General features: G+C 48.2%; 1 protein-coding gene across 13 annotated transcripts in view; it reads right to left on the bottom strand.

The window, feature by feature from the left end:
* Positions 1-17,500, bottom strand: part of Moe (moesin) — a 99,768-nt gene that overhangs the window by 15,806 nt on the left and 66,462 nt on the right. Inside the window, exons 1-2 of one of the 13 annotated variants that reach the window (XM_070123938.1) lie at positions 6,555-6,623; positions 5,808-5,862 (exon numbers count right to left, since the gene is read on the bottom strand). The exons of 9 other annotated variants lie outside the window; for them this stretch is intronic. In XM_070123938.1, the coding sequence (XP_069980039.1) occupies positions 5,808-5,819 (12 nt within the window). In that variant the 5' untranslated portion in view covers positions 5,820-5,862; positions 6,555-6,623. Of the gene's footprint in view, positions 1-5,807; positions 5,863-6,554; positions 6,624-17,500 lie in introns of those variants that run through there. 3 more of the 13 variants (XM_027372397.2, XM_070123940.1, XM_070123939.1) reach the window with 3 other exon arrangements.

The raw sequence follows: 17,500 nt of genomic DNA, 5'->3' as shown, positions 1-17,500 counted from the left end.
ATACCAACAATAACACTGATAAAAAAAAAAACAATCCCGATAACACTTAAACAAAACTAAACAAAGAAAGACGAAAAAACTCAAAATACAAAAGAAAACACACACACACACACACACACACACACACACACACACACACACACACACACACACACACACACACACATACACACGCACACACACACACACACAAAATCCACATACAGACAACCACAATCTACCCAACTCCCCCCGAACTCCGCGAACTCGCACCAATTTCCTCCCCCACCCCCCACCCCCACTCCCCTTAACATAACGCATAAAACTCTCCAGTAAACCCTCCAGCATATTCCCAGCCACGCACAGTCGGGTATTAGTCATCAAATAAATCTCAACAGGTAATCGATGAGTGGGAGACATGCCATTTAATCTTTGAGTTATATTTAGCCTCTGATGTCTTTGCCCGAGGGTTATGTTTGGAAGGGACAGGGGTCGCATACCTAAAATCATCAATGCTAAATGGTGAGGTAGGACATAAGAATGTGGGAGAAGTATAAATATGAAAAATATGAAAAATAATATAAAAAATCTGGACAAAAATACAAATTATAAACACGGCAATAATATGAGGATGATAATGATAAAAGAGAACAGTATGCTAAAACAATAATAATGACAGCAACCCAACAACGGCATCCTCAAGAAGAAGCAGAAGCAGGAGAAAGAGGAGGAGGAGGAGGAGGAGGAGGAGGAGGAGGAGGAGGAGGAGGAGGAGGAGGAGGAGGAGGAGGAGGAGGAGGAGAAGGAGAAGGAGAAGGAGAAGGAGAAGGAGAAGGAGAAGGAGAAGGAGAAGGAGAAGGAGAAGAAGAAGAAGAAGAAGAAGAAGAAGAAGAAGAAGAAGGAGAAGGAGAAGGAGAAGGAGAAGGAGAAGGAGAAGGAGAAGGAGAAGGAGAAGGAGAAGGAGAAGGAGAAGGAGAAGAAGGAGAAGGAGAAGGAGAAGGAGAAGGAGAAGGAGAAGGAGAAGGAGAAGGAGAAGGAGAAGGAGAAGAAGAAGAAGAAGAAGAAGAAGAAGAAGAAGAAGGACGACGACGAAGAAAAAAAAACGCCACTCTCCTCCCAAATCCTACGCATCCTCCAGCATCCCTTCCTCGCACATCCCCGGATTCACGAAGGATTTCCCGCAGCAGGGCCTCACGACACCGCTCATCCCCTCCCTCCTCGGAAGGACTCCCGCTGGATAGTCCTTCCTGACCCACTTTTCCCTCCGAAGGACCATAATCGCCTTCGTTCTCTTCCCGTTCCTGTGTCCGTCTTTCGCTTTTTCTCTTGATCCGTTTTGTCGATCTACCTGTCCGTCTCGGTTGCACCGTCTTTCGCTATTTCTGTCCTTCGTTCTTGGCTTTTGTCCTTATTTTTTCTTCTGTTTACTCTTCGTTTCTTTATTCAATGTATATGTGTGTGTGTGTATGTGTCTGTCTGTCTATCTGTGTCTGTCTCTCTCTCATCCATTTCCCTCATATCCTTTTCCTCCTTCCACTTTTTTTACTTTAAAATCTAAGAAATGAAAATAACAGAGAGAACGAAAGGTGGTGGTAAAGCATAGGAGATTAAAGATTACGAATAGAGTAAACGAGGAGAGAATAACAGGACGCGAGAAGGATAAAGGACCGGGGAAGGGAGAGGGGGAGGGAGAGGGGGAGGGGGAGGGGGAAGGGGGAGAGGGGGAGAGGGGAGAGAGGGGAGGGGAAGGGAGAAGGAGAGAGAGAGAGAGAGAGAGAGAGAGAGAGAGAGAGAGAGAGAGAGAGAGAGAGAGAGAGAGAGAGAGAGAGAGAGAGAGAGAGAGAGAGAGAGAGAGAGAGTGGGAGAGAGAGGGGGGGATGATGGAGGGGAAGGGGGGAGAGAGGAAGGGAGGGGAGAGGGAGAGAAGCAGGGAAGGAGAGGAATGGAGGGAAGAGGGAGAGAGGAAGGGAGGAACGAGGGAGAGACGAAGGGAGGGATCGAGGGACAGAGGAAGGGAGGAATGAGGGAGAGAGGAAGGTAGGGAAGAGGAGAGAGGGAAGGGAGGGAAGAGGGAGAGAGGAAGGGAGGAATGAGGGAGGGAGGGGAGGGGGAGGAGGGAGAGAGGCAGGGAGAAGTGGGCGGCATTACAGGGAATGGGGGCATGGCCGGCGGGGGGGGGGGGGGGGGGGGGTAGTGGCGGCATTTCCGTCTCCTCAAGGTCACCAGGGAAAACCGTTAATAATTAAGTTCAAGCTTCTCCCACTTCTCAAAACTTCTATTTTCTTCTGTGATTCAGCCGCAGGAGTTTGCTTCTTTTTGGGGGGATGGAAAGTGATGAAAGAAGTGTGAGGAGATACACGAAAGGAAAAGGGGTGGGGATGGGGGAGGAGAGGAGAGATGAAGGGGGGATACATAGAGAGACAGACAGAAAGGAGAGAGGGGGAGTGAAGGGATGGGGTAGGCATGGAGGGGAAAATGTAATCGGGCATAAAACGAAGAAAAAAAATATTTTCGAGCTGAAGCACATGCGGGAATCTGGAAGACACTGGTGCGGCGGTCGGCTTCTGACCTCATAGACGAAGCCAGATTCCAAGCATTTTGATGATTCAAAATGCAACTCCATAGAAATATATCGAACCAAGCACGATTTTGATAGGACACTTGCAGAATATATCCACCATGCGTGTTACTAGAGTGACAGAATTAATTTGACAGGAGTAAAACAGTTAATATGACATGGACATTGAGCCAGTGTGACATCAGTGGGGCAGAAAGACCTCTGTGCCTGCACCAATGCGGTGTGAACTGAATGCGCACTGCTTGAACCTGATTAAACTGCATTGCACTTGTATGGCTTTATCTCCTGCTCTCTAACACCACTAGCAAAATTAACAAGCCGTTCAGGGAAGGCGGTGCAAAAAAAATAATCAAAACTGTTTTCTGTGCGTAATAAAATCACATGCAAATATATTACATCTATAAATGCTCATCCCGAAAAAGCATTATCCAGATTCAGCCGGAGGGGGCACTCAAGATGTCAAGACTTTATCCTTGACACTTGACTTCATGGCGCAACATGCTCTTGGGAAGGGGCGGAAGGTGGGGCAAGGTGAAGCGAGAGGACAGAGGAGAAGAGAGGAGTTGAGTGGTGAGAAGAGAAGAGATCCTCTATGACTTTTCGAACTCGCTCACCCACTCATCATCTAGCTCGGTTACGAAACAAGGAATACTCGGTAGAAAAAGAAAAACACAGCGACATAAACAAATAAAGACAGATACCTCATTAAAAAACAAACAAAAGCGTCTCAAAACCGAATGAATAATCACACAGCCTAATGAATAACGTCTCACAAATACATAAACAAAGAAACACCCCTCCTCTCATACACACACAAGCCCAGCAGCTACCGGAGCGCCCCTCCCCTCCACCCGAATACCCCCTTCCCACCCAGGCCCTCTCATCCACCAGAACACCTCCTTCCCACCCCAGGCCCTCCCCTCCACCAGAACACCCCCTTCCCACCCCAGGCCCTCCCCTACCACCGCCCTCATCGATGCATCTCCTGCAGGAGGCTCCGCGGAACGAGCTAGCGGCCGCGAACACACGACCGCGAACGACGCCTTCCCCAAACCCGCGAAAATATACACTCCTAAAACATATGCAAGGCGGACAGCTGGCTAACGGCGGCGTCTGCAAACAGCATGCGAGGAACATCTGCGAGATGGAGGGGAGCCCCAGGAGGGGGAGTGGGAGTGGGAGGGGGAGGGGAAAGGGAAGTGTAGAATGGGGGCAGGAAGGGGGAGGTAGGGAGAGGAGGAAGAGGAAGAGGAGGGCGTAAAGAAAGGTGCGTGGGTGTACGACTACTGTTATATCTATCACCCGATAGCGAAGATAACGATTGCGATGATCGATGAACGACAAAGAAAATGAAGGGGACGCTCATGACAGTGATACAGGCGATGGTGACGATACTGCCGGCCATGGTGATGCAGCCACGTGAGAGTGAGTCATGTCTGGGAACCATCACCAAGCTGCATCTCAACCTCTTCCTCCCGTTCGCGCTCCATCGCACCAACCGCTTAACTAAACGACTGAGGGGGGGAGGGGGGGGGGGAGGCATCAGTTAACTCATTAGCTAGACGAGTCTATTTGTATAATGCGTTATATATGTCTAGGTTTCTCAAAAGACAAAATCAACATGATAAGAGATAATCTTTGGAGGGAGTAAGTTACAATTCATGCTTTTTATTATACAGGGCATGGCCATGGGAACGGATGTGTTCGTACAAAACAAAAAGGAAACGCAATAACACTGATAGTCGACCTTTGCTTACCAGTGTTGCAGACTAGATGCAAATTGCCCAAGAAAAAAAAAATCCCTCACGATTCCCAAGGCCGATGGCAAAGGTCACGTCCTTTTCTAGTTTCCCTCGATTGTTGAAACCCCAAAATAACAATGCTTTATAAAATCCGAATTCCGAAAGGGGCTTCGTGTCGAACAAAAGCTGGTAGGCGAGGGAACCTCCTGTGACAATACCTGTTCCGCCCCCGAAGGCATCGACAATACTTGTGTACGTCCACCACGCTTTTGCTTTTACGTCACAGACAGACAGACATGGACAATACTTGTGTATGTCCACGCTTCTGCTTTTACGTCATAGACAGACAGACAGACAGACCCAGAGCCGTCCCCGCCCTCTGCAGCCGTCACGAATACCTGCGCCACGGAGCAGAACGCGCTCCTTCGTTCCTTCCCGATCGCCAGGCATGCTGACTACCTGTCGTTCGTCCGCCTAACGACGCTTCCTTGTCACGAGAGGCAACATCTGCCACATCTGTGTCACGCAAACCCCGAACAGGGATCTCGGTCCGTTGTGGTTCGGCTAAAGTTGTTTTAAAGAATTTTGGTGACCTTTCTACAATTACTAAGCTCCTGATACGCGTGGTTCTAAAAGCCCAGCTCAAATGTACAGTCACGACCAAGGCTCCCAGTCAAAAGCCTCCACCAGATTCAGTAGCGTTCTTGGTCTTGCTATCCTGATGGCGAAACAGGATCCGTGACTTTTGAAAGTAATTCGGACTACATATCTGTATTACACCGAGGCAAATACCGTGTGTATACAATCCACTTCCATCCCGAACCTGCATTTTAGCAAATAGCTTATGGAAAACGAAACAAGCCACAGCGGCAGAGGTGTGGCAATCATTCGAATTGGCGCCAAGGTGACTTTTCAATACTGCTATGACGGCTTCCCTATAACCTGCTCAATCTACCTTCAACTTAAAAGTGAGGTAGGTCTTCCCAGTAACTTATGTAAATTGACGCCATTAGTATCTATCAAATACCTAAATAAATGTGATTCATGATGTCGACGATATCACACCGTTCGAATGTCGAAAATTACAAATCCCCAAAGCTTTACAAAAACTACAAAAAAGGATTTCCAAATAAGCAAAAAATCCTCCCGCATCCTTCCTCAGACTGACATACATACCCCCCCCCTCCCGCACTCCCAATCGCACAGTAAGTGGATATCTAGATTACAAGAGGTTAGCCTGGGAACACCTCCGAGTGCGTGAGCCTTGCGTAGGTGTCGCTCAACCATATCCAGGACAGGGGCCACCTGCATCTCCATACCTTTGTACTCACTGTTTGCATTTCTCTGACGCATCACTAATTACATCATCTCTTCTCTCTTTTCTCTCGCTCTATCTCACTCTACCTCAGTCACTCAGTCACTCACTCTCTCTCGGGTGAATTTGAAAATTTCCTCGTCAGAAGTACAATTTCTCCAACAGAGAGAAGGAAAAAACAGACGTTGCTTACCAACTGCACCATCTTGGGAGGCTTGTGATGCGGTCAAAATTATTCCTGAAAAATCCTGAAGGAGGAAAAAAAGAGCGACGTCAGCAGCGAAGACTGGGGCGGCGGACGGACGTCTTGCCACAACACGACTACGGCAGCGTCAGCGGGAAGGGAGGGAGCGAAGATGGAACGTGGGAGGGGAGGGCAGGAGGGGGAAGGGGAGGGGTAACAGGATCTAGGAGTCCGCTGGCGAGCGTGAGTCACCGGGAACCAAAAGAGAGCGCGAGGGAGTCCTGGAGGCGACGGTTAGGAGGAGGAAGGACAGCTGCAAAGTTCTGAGCTCAGAGGTCCGCGCGGAGGGCAACATTCCCTCCCCCCTTATCGTCTAACATGCATGATTCACTTCTTGTCAACTCGGTCGAACTGAGCATTTTCATTCGTTTATCTAAATGAATCGTTTTAATCAAGGCATCATCAACGCACACACGTGAAAGATGAACGGCTGATAAATCTTTACACCCCAGCTAAAGGAATCATTTCCAAGCGAACCCCAGTCGATTGCAGAGAGCAACCCCGCGGGACCTCTGCACAGAGTCACTCGCTCCACAATCAAAATTCGTAACGTCTCCACTTCAACCTCTTTCGCGTCGCCTCCTTCTCTCCCTTATCACATATCCCAAAAGTCCTCCTCTTCTTCCTCTTCCTCCCGCACCTTCCCGCCAACGGCAGTCTATCGCCACGACACGGCACACTCCACGAGACACACACTTGCCCTACGCACGCGCACGCGCTACTAACGGCGGCCCGTATGCTCGGTGCGAACGTTGGTTCAAAAGTGCCGGGAGGAGGTGGTGGCCGTGCGAAAGGTGGGGCGGGGGGTTGCTGGGCGGGGCTGGGCAGGGTGGGCGGGTGGGTGGGGTGACTAGGTGGGAGCAGAGACGGGGAGGGTGGGTGGGGTGACTAGGTGGGAACAGAGAGGGGGAGGGTGGGTGGGGTGGCGACGTGTGTGTGTCGGGGGTGAGAGGAGAGCAGTGGGGAAGGGAGGAAGCAAGGGGGGGTGGGGGGTAAGTGTCCCCCTACACCTCCCTCTCCGCCCCTCCTCCCTCATGTTACCACCCTCCCTCCCTCTCCTTTCTCTCCTTCGCCCGACCACGCACTCAACAGGTGATGGGCACGGGGAGGGATCCTCCTGTAAGTTATACCCCCTGCAGGCTGTGCTTGCAACTTCTCTCCCCTTCCCCAATTATACTTAAGAAATTGTTTCGTCCTAAAGAATACATCATGATGTATGTAAATGTGTGTGTATAAAACTGAATTCAAATATCGTCGTTATTTCTCTTCTCTCTCTCTCTCTCTCTCTCTCTCTTTCTCTTTCTTTCTTTCTCTCTCTCTCTCGCTAAAACACCCATCTAATGAGAAAAAACATAAAACGTCTTTTCATATTTTACTCTATTCTGGCAGACTCCCTTATTAAGATTCCTCCTTCCTGCAGGATATACTAAAATATCCATCTAACATAATCAAGATACAAACATCATAAAAGAAAACGGAAAGCTTTCAACACAATAAAACAAAGAAAAACAACTACACCCATCGTTCTGCCCCATTCCATCCATCTAAAATAAAGTAAAATGAAACTAAAACGATTCCAAACCTAATACAATAACAACTACAACATCAACAACAAAACCCAAGCAGCCCACTTTCCCCTAAAAAATATAACCAAACAAAGAAGAAAAAATCCATCTTTCCCCTAGGCCTAAAATCATACAACAAAAATGGAAGAAACTCCAAGCATCCCCCTGGTTTCATAAAATAAAACAAACAAACAACAAAATCCACCCAAGTAGCTTTGGCCCTTCCTAACTACCAGATGAGCTTTGTATTATCCCTCATGGGCCTTAAAATCATACAATACAAAACAAAGAAAAACAACGATCCCCAACCAAGCATCCCCCTCATTCGTCTCGCCAGATCAGCTGATTTGCATCCCTAAGGGCCTTAGAATAATACAAGAATACAAAAACAAAGAAAAACGATCCCCAACCCAGCATCCCCCTCTTTCGTCTCGCCAATCAGCTGATTTGCATCCCCTAAGACCCTATAATAATAATAACAAATAAAGAATAATAATAAAAAACAAAGAAAAAACAACGATCTCCAATCCAGCATCCCCCCCTTTCGTCTCCCCAGATCAGCTGATTAGTATTCCTCGCTCCCCGAGAGGATCACGTGTGGGGTTGTCTAGGCGGTCATGGGATTACGACGTTCACCTGGCCTCGCAAGTCACATAACATCGCCCCAGGTTATGCTGTCATCCGGATTTTTGTTGTTGTTGTTTTTGTAGTTATTGTTATTCATTCTATTGTTGTTTGGTTCCCGTCGTATCTTTTTCTTGCTATCGCTTTTTGTTCAATTGTATTTCCTCTTTCCCTCAGTTTTTTGGCACTTCCATTACTCCTTTAAATGGAATAAAGATGGGTAGCTAGATAGATAGATACACATAAAAAAAAACAGTGAGAGACAGTGTATCGTACAAAAGCAAAATTGCTAGTAAAGAATCCGATAAGAATTAGGAGAAAAACAGCCTAAGCATTAACCCTAAAACGTATTCCCCCTTACATCACTTTCCCCGCCCCCACCAACCCTACCCCCGCTACTAAGTAACATCATGGAGCACAAAAGGGCACTCATTCATCCCTAACATTCATTCATTTTTACTACGACCGTCAACTCAAGTCTTTTAAACCACCCTTGGTCATCTGTCTATCCATCACTCCCACGTTTATCATCGATTCTCTGATCTCCCGTTTCTCTCCCATTCGTGACGTTATGCAATGCCAGCTGAATCACTTATCAGCGTCTGCCTATCTCATAACCACAGCTATGTTATTCCTGCAACATTGTGACACAGGCACGCCATGACAGCTGACACCATCTGTTGACTGGTTTTATCTATTGTCAATCGTTACAGTCAATCTCCAACCGAAAAAAATGTGTGGGGATTCGTCATATGTTATCAGATGACTGGGACATTGGAAAGAACGACGAAAACATTACACGCAACTCATATATACATAAATGCATACATAAATACTTGTACATAGTCACACTCATCAACGGTCTGTCTCCGTATGTGTATTTTCCGTCCTTGCGTCCCAGAACACCCTCCAGACTAACTACAACTTCAAACCTCGTTTTCTTCACCCCCCCCCCCCCCAAAAAAAAAAAAAAAAAAAAAAAAAAACACACCACAGACTCCCCTTCTCCCTTACCCTCCCCCTCCCCCCTCCCATCCCCCCACCTGCTCTCCGAAACAGGTCTCCCAGTTTCCGGATGAGGAAGTTGCTAATTAGCGACGAGGCTCTGCAACATCCGCGTCGAGAAGCTCCCCTACCCCTCCCACCCCCTTTTCAAGTATTTCGTTTTATCAAATCACAAAAAGAAAACCACAAAAGATAGAAAAAGGGAAAACGTAAAAACAAGAAAAGGAAACGAGGAAAATGGGAAAAAAACAAGCCACTACCCCGCCCCATCCTTACGTAAAAAAACGCATCTATTCCAAAAAGAAGAAAAACAGGAAAGATACAAATGAAAAGCTATAATTCTTTCACAGGAAGGGGAATCGAAGAAGAAAAAAACGAGACGAATCAGAAAGAAACGGAAAGGAAGAAAGACAATCGTAAAAATGGTAAATAAAACCTCCCGCGAATCCTTTAGTCAACTCACGTGATCGGCGAGGACAACAGACCGCCCGTCTTCGAATCCAAAGCCATCTCCTTGTCTCGGTCTTTGGTCTCCTCTTTCTATCACTCACTCTTCTTTCTTCTCGTTTTCCATTAAGTATCATGGCCGCTATTAGGTTATTGTTGTTGTTCTTATCATCTTTATTATTATTAATACGCTATTGTCATTACAGGAAGGTTAATTATCATTCTCAATTACATGATCCTTATTATCATCACTATTCGCCCCCTTCCTCCATCCATTTTATTCCTTCCTCATCTCACCTCCGCTCCAGTTGCGATCTGCATGTATTGCATACATACATTCATTAACTAAATGAGTTCATTTATATTCTTATTCTTATTCTCTCTCTCTCTCTCTCTCTCTCTCTCTCTCTCTCTCTCTCTATATATATATATATATATATATATATATATATATATATATATATACATACATACATACATAACCTATTCTCTGGAAATAGGAGAGGAGAGGAGGAGAGGGGAAAGAGAGGTAAATAGAAAAAGGGGACTAGAGACAGAAAGTGACAGAAGTGACGGAAAGAAGGAGGGACAGGGAAGAAAAGGGAAGAGGCGGAGCGGGAAGAGGAAAAGAGAGGAAAGAAGGGAGAAAGGCGGACAGATGAAAGGGAGAAGAGGACGGAGAGAAGGACAGGGAGTAGTTGAAAGGAGGGGGGGGGGGTGATAAGAGGGGAAAGGGGAGGGGAAGCAACTGGGAACGTGACACACAAAGAACAACCAGGACGGGGACGAGGAACTTTCAGTCTGCAGCGATCATGACGTCGGAAGATATTTATAAATATAAATACTTGTATGAGGTGAGACGTGGGGGGGGGGGGGGGGCTCGCGTTGGTGGGGGGCAAGTAAGGGGACAAAGGGGGGGGGGGGTAAATGACGTCATAATAAAGATACTGAGCCTCGAAATGATTAAAACAAAAATGAAGTAAGACAAATGGAAACAAAACACAAGACAGAGATAAAAGAAGAAAAAACGGAAGCGACTATTAAAGCTTCGTAATGTAAAAAAAATCTACAGCCCTATCTATCAGTCACTCCTTGCCATACAAACAAAACCTCGTCGATCGGAGATTCCTTCTCGCCTAATCTTTTACAATCATAATCATAACCAATCTGATCGATGGAACGCCAATAATCAAAGACAGTTAACTGTTTATACGGTCGTTAAACGTCATTCAAGTGCTTATAAAAATGGGGGTGTTTTTTACTTCTTTTTTTTTATTTTGTTTTTGTTTTTGTGATGAACAAGGGGAAGGGGAACTGGCAGGAAAAAGGGGAAGGAGAGGAAGGGGAAGAGGAGGAGAGGAAGAGAGGAGGAGGAAGAGGAACAAGAGCATCAGGAGAAGAAAGATAAAAAGAATAATCGAGAAAAAAACAATAAAAATCAATGAATAAGATTAGATCAAAGGGGTACCAAGAAACTCGGACAGTAAACACACACATGATCAAAACAAACAAAAAACACGAGAAAATTAACACAAAATGCGAGGGAAAACAACAAAGGCAAATGAGCGAACGACGGAGAAACGGGAGAACAGACAATAGAGAAAAAAATAAGAGAAATAGACGGAGGCAAAACATGAACGGAGCGGAAACGAGAAAAGAGAAGAAAGAATAGGAAGAGAGGAAAATAGCAAGGAAGGGGCCGAAATGGGAGAAAATAGATAAAGAGAAAAGAACAAGCAAAAACCGAGAAAGGGAAGAAAACAAACGAAGGAAGAGGAGAGAGAAAGCGAAAAAAAAACAATAACGAAGGAAAAAAACAGCGAAGGAGGAAGAGCGAAAGAAGAAAGGGCAAAGGAGGAGAGAACAGGACAAAGTGACGGTTGGAACGGTTGCTGACTCAGGGGGCCATACGCAACTCCAACCCCCCCACTAACCCCCCAACCCTAACCCCTCGCCTACGCCCCGCCAACCACCCACCCGCGGGACATACGCTCCGCCCACTCTCCTAACGCCTTTCTTCTCGGGTCTGGCTTTCGTCATCTTCCTTCATTCCGGCTTCTTTCGTTCACCTTATTCCTCTGCCATATTCCTCCCCCCTACCCCCTTACACCCCTTCTCCTTCACCACGCCCACTCACTCATGCCATTTACCCCACAAACAAACAAACAACAACCAAACCCACCTGCACCTTCCCTACCTCAACATCCCGCTCTTCCCCCCCCCATCCCCCATCCTCTCTACCCCCTCCTTTGAAAAAAATCTCCCTGAAATATAATCCCCGACTCCACAACCTCGAATAAATTACCGAAATAATTCGATATACAAATAAATAATAAAATAAGCAAACGAATGAATGAATAAATAAACAAATGAATTAATGAATAAATAAATAGAATTAATAAAAATCTACAGCCATTCGAGAGAGAGAGAGAGAGAGAGAGAGAGAGAGAGAGAGAGAGAGAGAGAGAGAGAGAGAGAGAGAGAGAGAGAGAGAGAGAGAGAGAGAGAGAAAGAGAAAGAGAAAGAGAAAGAGAAAGAGAAAGAGAAAGAGAAAGAGAGAGAGAGAGAGAGAGAGAGAGAGAGAGAGAGAGAGAGAGAAACAGAGAAACAGAGAAACAGAGAAACAGAGAAACAGAGAGAAACAGAGAGAGAGAGAGAAAGAGACAGAGACAGACAGAGAGAGACACAGAAACAGAGAGAGCGAGAGAGAGAGAGAGAAAGAGAGAAAGAGAGAAAGAGAGAAAGAGAGAGAGAAAGAGAGAGAGAAAGAGAGAAAAAGGAGAGAGAGAGAGAGAGAGAGAGAGAGAGAGAGAGAGAGAGAGAGAGGAGAGAGAGAGAGAGAGAGAGAGAGAGAGAGAGAGAAAGAGAGAGTGAGAAGTAAAGAGAGAGTGAGAAGTAGAGAGAGAGTGAGAAATAGAGAGAGAGTGAGAAATAGAGAGAGAGTGAGAAAGAGAAAAATAGAGAGGAAGAGAAAAATAGAGAGGAAGAGAAAAATAGAGAGGAAGAGAAAGAGTGAGAGTAAAAGAGAAAGAGTGAGAGAAAAACAGAGAGAGAGGACGGGCAACACAGCACACGCTTTGCAAACCCTCCTTTCCGAGAATTCTGATTTGCGCTAGAATTATTTCGCGGGAAGTTCACATTCGCAAAACGATGATTTCCTTTTGGATGAATGTTGGTCATACTGCGTTAATTTTCTTTTCTTTATCATATTCATTACGTATTTTTGAGTCGATGATTCTTAAATACATAATCTGTTTACTGATTACAGATGTTGTCGCTGGGTTTGTGTCGAAGCCGGATAAATTTTGGTACATTTTCATTTATAAAAAAATATATCCATAATATTTTAATCAAGAAATACTCAGATATTTTCATAAATCATATCTACCTTACCCTTACTCGATACAAACAAAAACTGAATGCATAAAAAATAGGATATAATCTGCATTCACCACAAGAATATGGTCAAGCGCATAAGAGAAAAATGCTATACGCAAAATTCTTAAGTTCACCCTCTACGCTGTCAGCCCTACGTTTTCTTTCTCTTACCAACACAGGGGTTATATGCCCTGGATTTTATGCATAAACTAAAAATTATGAACTTCACCCTCTTGGCGCGCGCGTGAGTGTGTGTGTGACTTACCTTTGACTCTGACAATTTTATTGAGACAAAAGTTACATCTCAAAGGGATGTGGTAACTTAGGTTATCCTCATCCCCAATTTTACAAGTTCCTGAGTGAGTGTGTTAGTGAGTGAGTGAGTGAGTGAGTGAGTGAGTGAGTGAGTGAGTGAGTGAGTGAGTGAGTGAGTGAGTGAGTGAGTGAGTGAGTGAGTGAGTGAGTGAGTGTGTGTGTGTGTGTGTGTGTGTGTGTGTGTGTGTGTGTGTGTGTGTGTGTGCGTGAGGGTGTGCGTGTGAGTACCTGTGTGTCCGCGCGTGCATCTTTATGAGAATATGTTATGCACGTGGGTATAAGTGTGCATATGCGTATATTGTGTGCGCGTACGTATGTGTAATTGTAAATTTGCATAAGGATGTGACTGCACATGTAAGTATTTATAAGCGTCATTGTGTATGCGTGTAAGTATATGTGTGCGTGTCTGTGAGATCAAGTATGTACATGAATGTGCATGTGTGCGCTTTTGTCTTCTATCATATTGTGTATGATTCTGTGTTGTGTTTGTGCGAATGTGATTATCAAAGACTGCGATTATGTGTGAAAAATAAGTACATTTAAAACATACAGAACGTATGGACCGCCCACACGGGCGTTCCTATAGCCTGAGCCTGCGAGCGCGCGTGCGGGTGAGCGCCTTACCAGGCCAGGCACCAGCTTGGCGTAGTAGTCGAAGTCGGAGTGCCTCCTGAGCGTGAGCAGGATCTGGTGCAGCGTGTCGAGCACGCGCTGGTCGCGGCCCGACCACTTCCGGAGGAGCGTGCCCTCGGACGTCGCGGGTTCGAGCTGCGGCAGCTCTTCACACAGGAGGGGCGAGCGCCGCAGGGGCAGCACTGGCGCGTTCAGGTCCTGCGGCGGGAGATCGGGCGGTGGCGGGACGGCGAAGGCGACGCTTTCGTCATCGCTGAACTCGAGCTCGTCCTCGGGGTCGAGCACCATCTGGTAGCTCTTCCGGCCGCCCCCGAAAAGCTGTGCCACGCGCTGCGCCATGTTTGCGGCGCCCGTGTGCTCACTGGGGTTAGGTCCTCAACCCTCCTCTATTTTTCCGTTCTCTCTCCTACAATTCACTGTCCTCTATCAGGAGACATACGATAAACTACAAAAACACAATCCATCCTCCAGGGCCTACATGGCCCTCGAGCGCGACTCAGGACTGCTGACAGTCTTCAGGACACGCCCTTTCCGATCTCGGCGCCCCACGGGGCCTCGGGGTCGTCGGGGTCGTCGCGGCCGCGGGGCACGAGACTGGCGAGCACCAAGCGCGGCGTGCCCGTCTGCCAGCGTGACTGGCCCGATTTGCAATGCCGCAGAAGTCACTCGTCGTGAGGGAGAAGGGGAGACAGGAATGATGAACAAGGAGAGAGCAACACCTGATTATCCCCAAGAGGCTTTCCACCTCACAACTCGCCATTACTCTTTCCTTCGCACGCACAACGCGCCACTCGCGAATCATCCGACTCCGTCATAGAATGCACGAGGAGGGGGTGGAGGCCTCCGCCCGCGATTCATCGGGACAAACATGCTGGGGGGACATGCGACACGCGAGGGCGGTGGTGGTGGTGATAGGGGAGATGAAGTAGAGGAGGGGCGAGGTAGAGGAAAAGAGGAGTGAGAGAGGAAGGCGGGGGGATGACAAGAGAGAGGAGAAAGAGATCTGGGAAAACGCGGGTGGAAATTCTGGGATCATAACTATGAGTTGCAACTGGTCGCTTGTTGATTGAAAGAATCGATCAATCAAAAAACAAATACAAACAACAACAAAAAAAACATTCACCCGCTCTCGCTTAACCAAACAGCACGCGGCACAGTAGAACATCAATCACGTATCAAAGAGCTAGGGATGACTGTCAAGACTCTCATGCCAGAGATAATATTGACCAAGTTCCTGACGGCTGCGTCGGGTTCCTTCCTCGAGACGCCGCGGACCGGTTGCCTGGCTCCCGTACGTCCGTCCTGAATTCTTCGAAGAAAATCAGTCTTAAAATAATTGGTGAAGAGATGAGATGCTAAAGCTGGCATCTCCATCTCCCTCACTGTGTGAGTGTGAGTGAGTGAGTGAGTAAGTGAGTGAATGTCCTCACTCACTCACTCGGTTGGGGAATGTGAGTGTGTGAGTATGAGTGTGAGTGTGAGTGTGAGTGTGAGTGTGAGTGTGAGTGTGAGTGTGTGTGTGTGTGTGTGTGTGTGTGTGTGTGTGTGTGTGTGTGTGTGTGTGTGTGTGTGTGTGTGTGTGTGTGTGTGTGTGTGTGTGTGTGTGTGAGAGAGAGAGAGAGAGAGAGAGAGAGAGAGAGAGAGAGAGAGAGAGAGAGAGAGAGAGAGAGAGAGAGAGAGAGAGAGAGAGAGAGAAAACGCACAACGATGCAGTATTGGAATATTCATGAATCACCAACCTTCTCAACGAGAAACACAGCAAAAAGACCCCTTGAAAAGTGAGACGGAGGGGAGGGGAGAGCGAATGAGGGGGAATCAAACCAAAGAAAATGTAAAATAAGGAAGGAAAAAGAAGGGGGAAAATCAGTGAGAAAGGGCATCAAAAAAGAGATCCAAGGCAGAACGAGAGGCGATAAATAAAAACGAACCGAACCCGACAGACGCAGAGGCAGATCACAGGCGGAGGAGAGCATAAGCAGAGGCAGATCACAGGCGGAGGAGAGCATAAGCAGAGGCAGATCACAGGCGGAGGAGAGCATAAGAAGAGGCAGATCACAGGCGGAGGAGAGCATAAGCAGAGGCAGATCATAGGCGGAAGAGAGCATAAGCAGTAGATCACTGGCGGAGGAAAACATAAGCAGAAGCAGATCATAAGCAGAGGAGATTATAGGCAAAAGCTGATCACAGAGCGATTAGATCATAATCGAAAGCAGATCACAAGCGCAGGAGACAATAAGCAGAAACCAGACAATAAAGAGAAGCAGATCACAAGCGCAGGAGACAATAAGCAGAAACCAGACAACAAAGAGAAGCAGATCACAAGCGGACAAGAGCACAGACAAGAGAAGGATCACAAGGCGACGTCGGCGCGGGGTCTCGGCGGCGCTGAAGTGCACCGGATGCCGCTATCTCTCCACACCGGATCTCGCCCTTCGTCGCCGCCGGGAAACTTCGCGTCGGGACCTTTCGCTCTCGGAGGAGGAGGAGGAGGAGGAGGAGGAGGTAGAGGAGGAGGAGGAGGAGGAGGTAGAGGAGGAGGAGGAGGTAGAGGAGGAGGAGGAGGAGGTAGAGGAGGAGGAGGAGGAGATAGAGGAGGAGGAGGAGGTAGAGGAGATAGAGGAGGAGGAGGAGATAGAGGGAGGAGGGAGGAGGAGGAGGAGGTAGAGGGAGGAGGAGGAGGAGGAGGAGGAGGAGGTAGAGGAGGAGGAGGAGGAGGAGGGGGAGATAGAGGAGGAGGGAGGAGGAGGAGGAGATAGAGGAGGAGGAGGAGGGAGAGAAGGAGGAGGAGATAGGAGGAGGGAGGAGGAGGAGATAGAGGAGGAGGAGAGAGGAGGAGGAGATAGAGAGAGGAGGAGGAGGGAGGAGGAGGTAGGAGGAGGAGGGAGGAGGAGGAGGAGGAGGGGGGAGGAGAGAGGAGGAGAAGGAGGTAGAGGAGGAGGAGGGAGGAGGAGGTAGAGGAGGAGGAGGAGGGAGGAGGAGAGGTAGAGGAGGAGGAGGAGGGAGGAGGAGGTAGAGGAGGTAGAGGAGGAGGAGGAGGAGGTAGAGGAGGAGGAGGGAGTGAGGAGGAGGAGGAGGAGGTAGAGGAGGAGGAGGAGGTAGAGGAGGAGGAGGGAGGAGGAGGGAGAAGCAAGGGTGGGGGGGGTCTGGCAATGAATGCGGTGGGTAGGTGAGTAAGTTTGTGAGTGGGTTGGGGGTTGGGTGAGTGGGTGGGGGTTGGGTGAGTGGGTGGGGGTTGGGTGAGTGGGTGGGGGTTGGGTGAGTGGGTGGGGTTGGGTGAGTGGGAGGGGGTTGGGGTGAGTGGGAGGGGGTTGGGTGAGTGGGAGGGGGGTTTGGGTGAGTGGGAGGGGGTTGGGCGAATGGGTTGGGGGTTGGGCGAATGGGATGGGGGTTGGGCGAATAGATTGGGGGTTGGGCGAATAGATTGGGGGTTGGGCGAATAGGTTGGGGGTTGGGCGAATAGGTTGGGGGTTGGGCGAATAGGTTGGGGGTTGGGCGAATGGGTTGGGGGGTGGGCGAATGGGTTGGGGGTTGGGCGAATGGGTTGGGGGTTGGGCGAATGGGTTGGGGGTTGGGCGGATGGGTTGGGGGTTGGGCGAATGGGTTGGGGGTTAGGCAAATGGGTTGGGGGTTGGGCGAATAGGTTGGGGGTTGGGCGAATGGGTTGGGGGTTGGGCG

The sequence above is a fragment of the Penaeus vannamei genome, chromosome 7 (assembly GCF_042767895.1).
Source record: "Penaeus vannamei isolate JL-2024 chromosome 7, ASM4276789v1, whole genome shotgun sequence".
Classification (NCBI taxonomy): domain Eukaryota; kingdom Metazoa; phylum Arthropoda; class Malacostraca; order Decapoda; family Penaeidae; genus Penaeus; species Penaeus vannamei.
The sequence above is the reverse complement of the archived record's forward strand: the minus strand, read 5'-3'. Positions and strand labels throughout refer to the sequence as shown.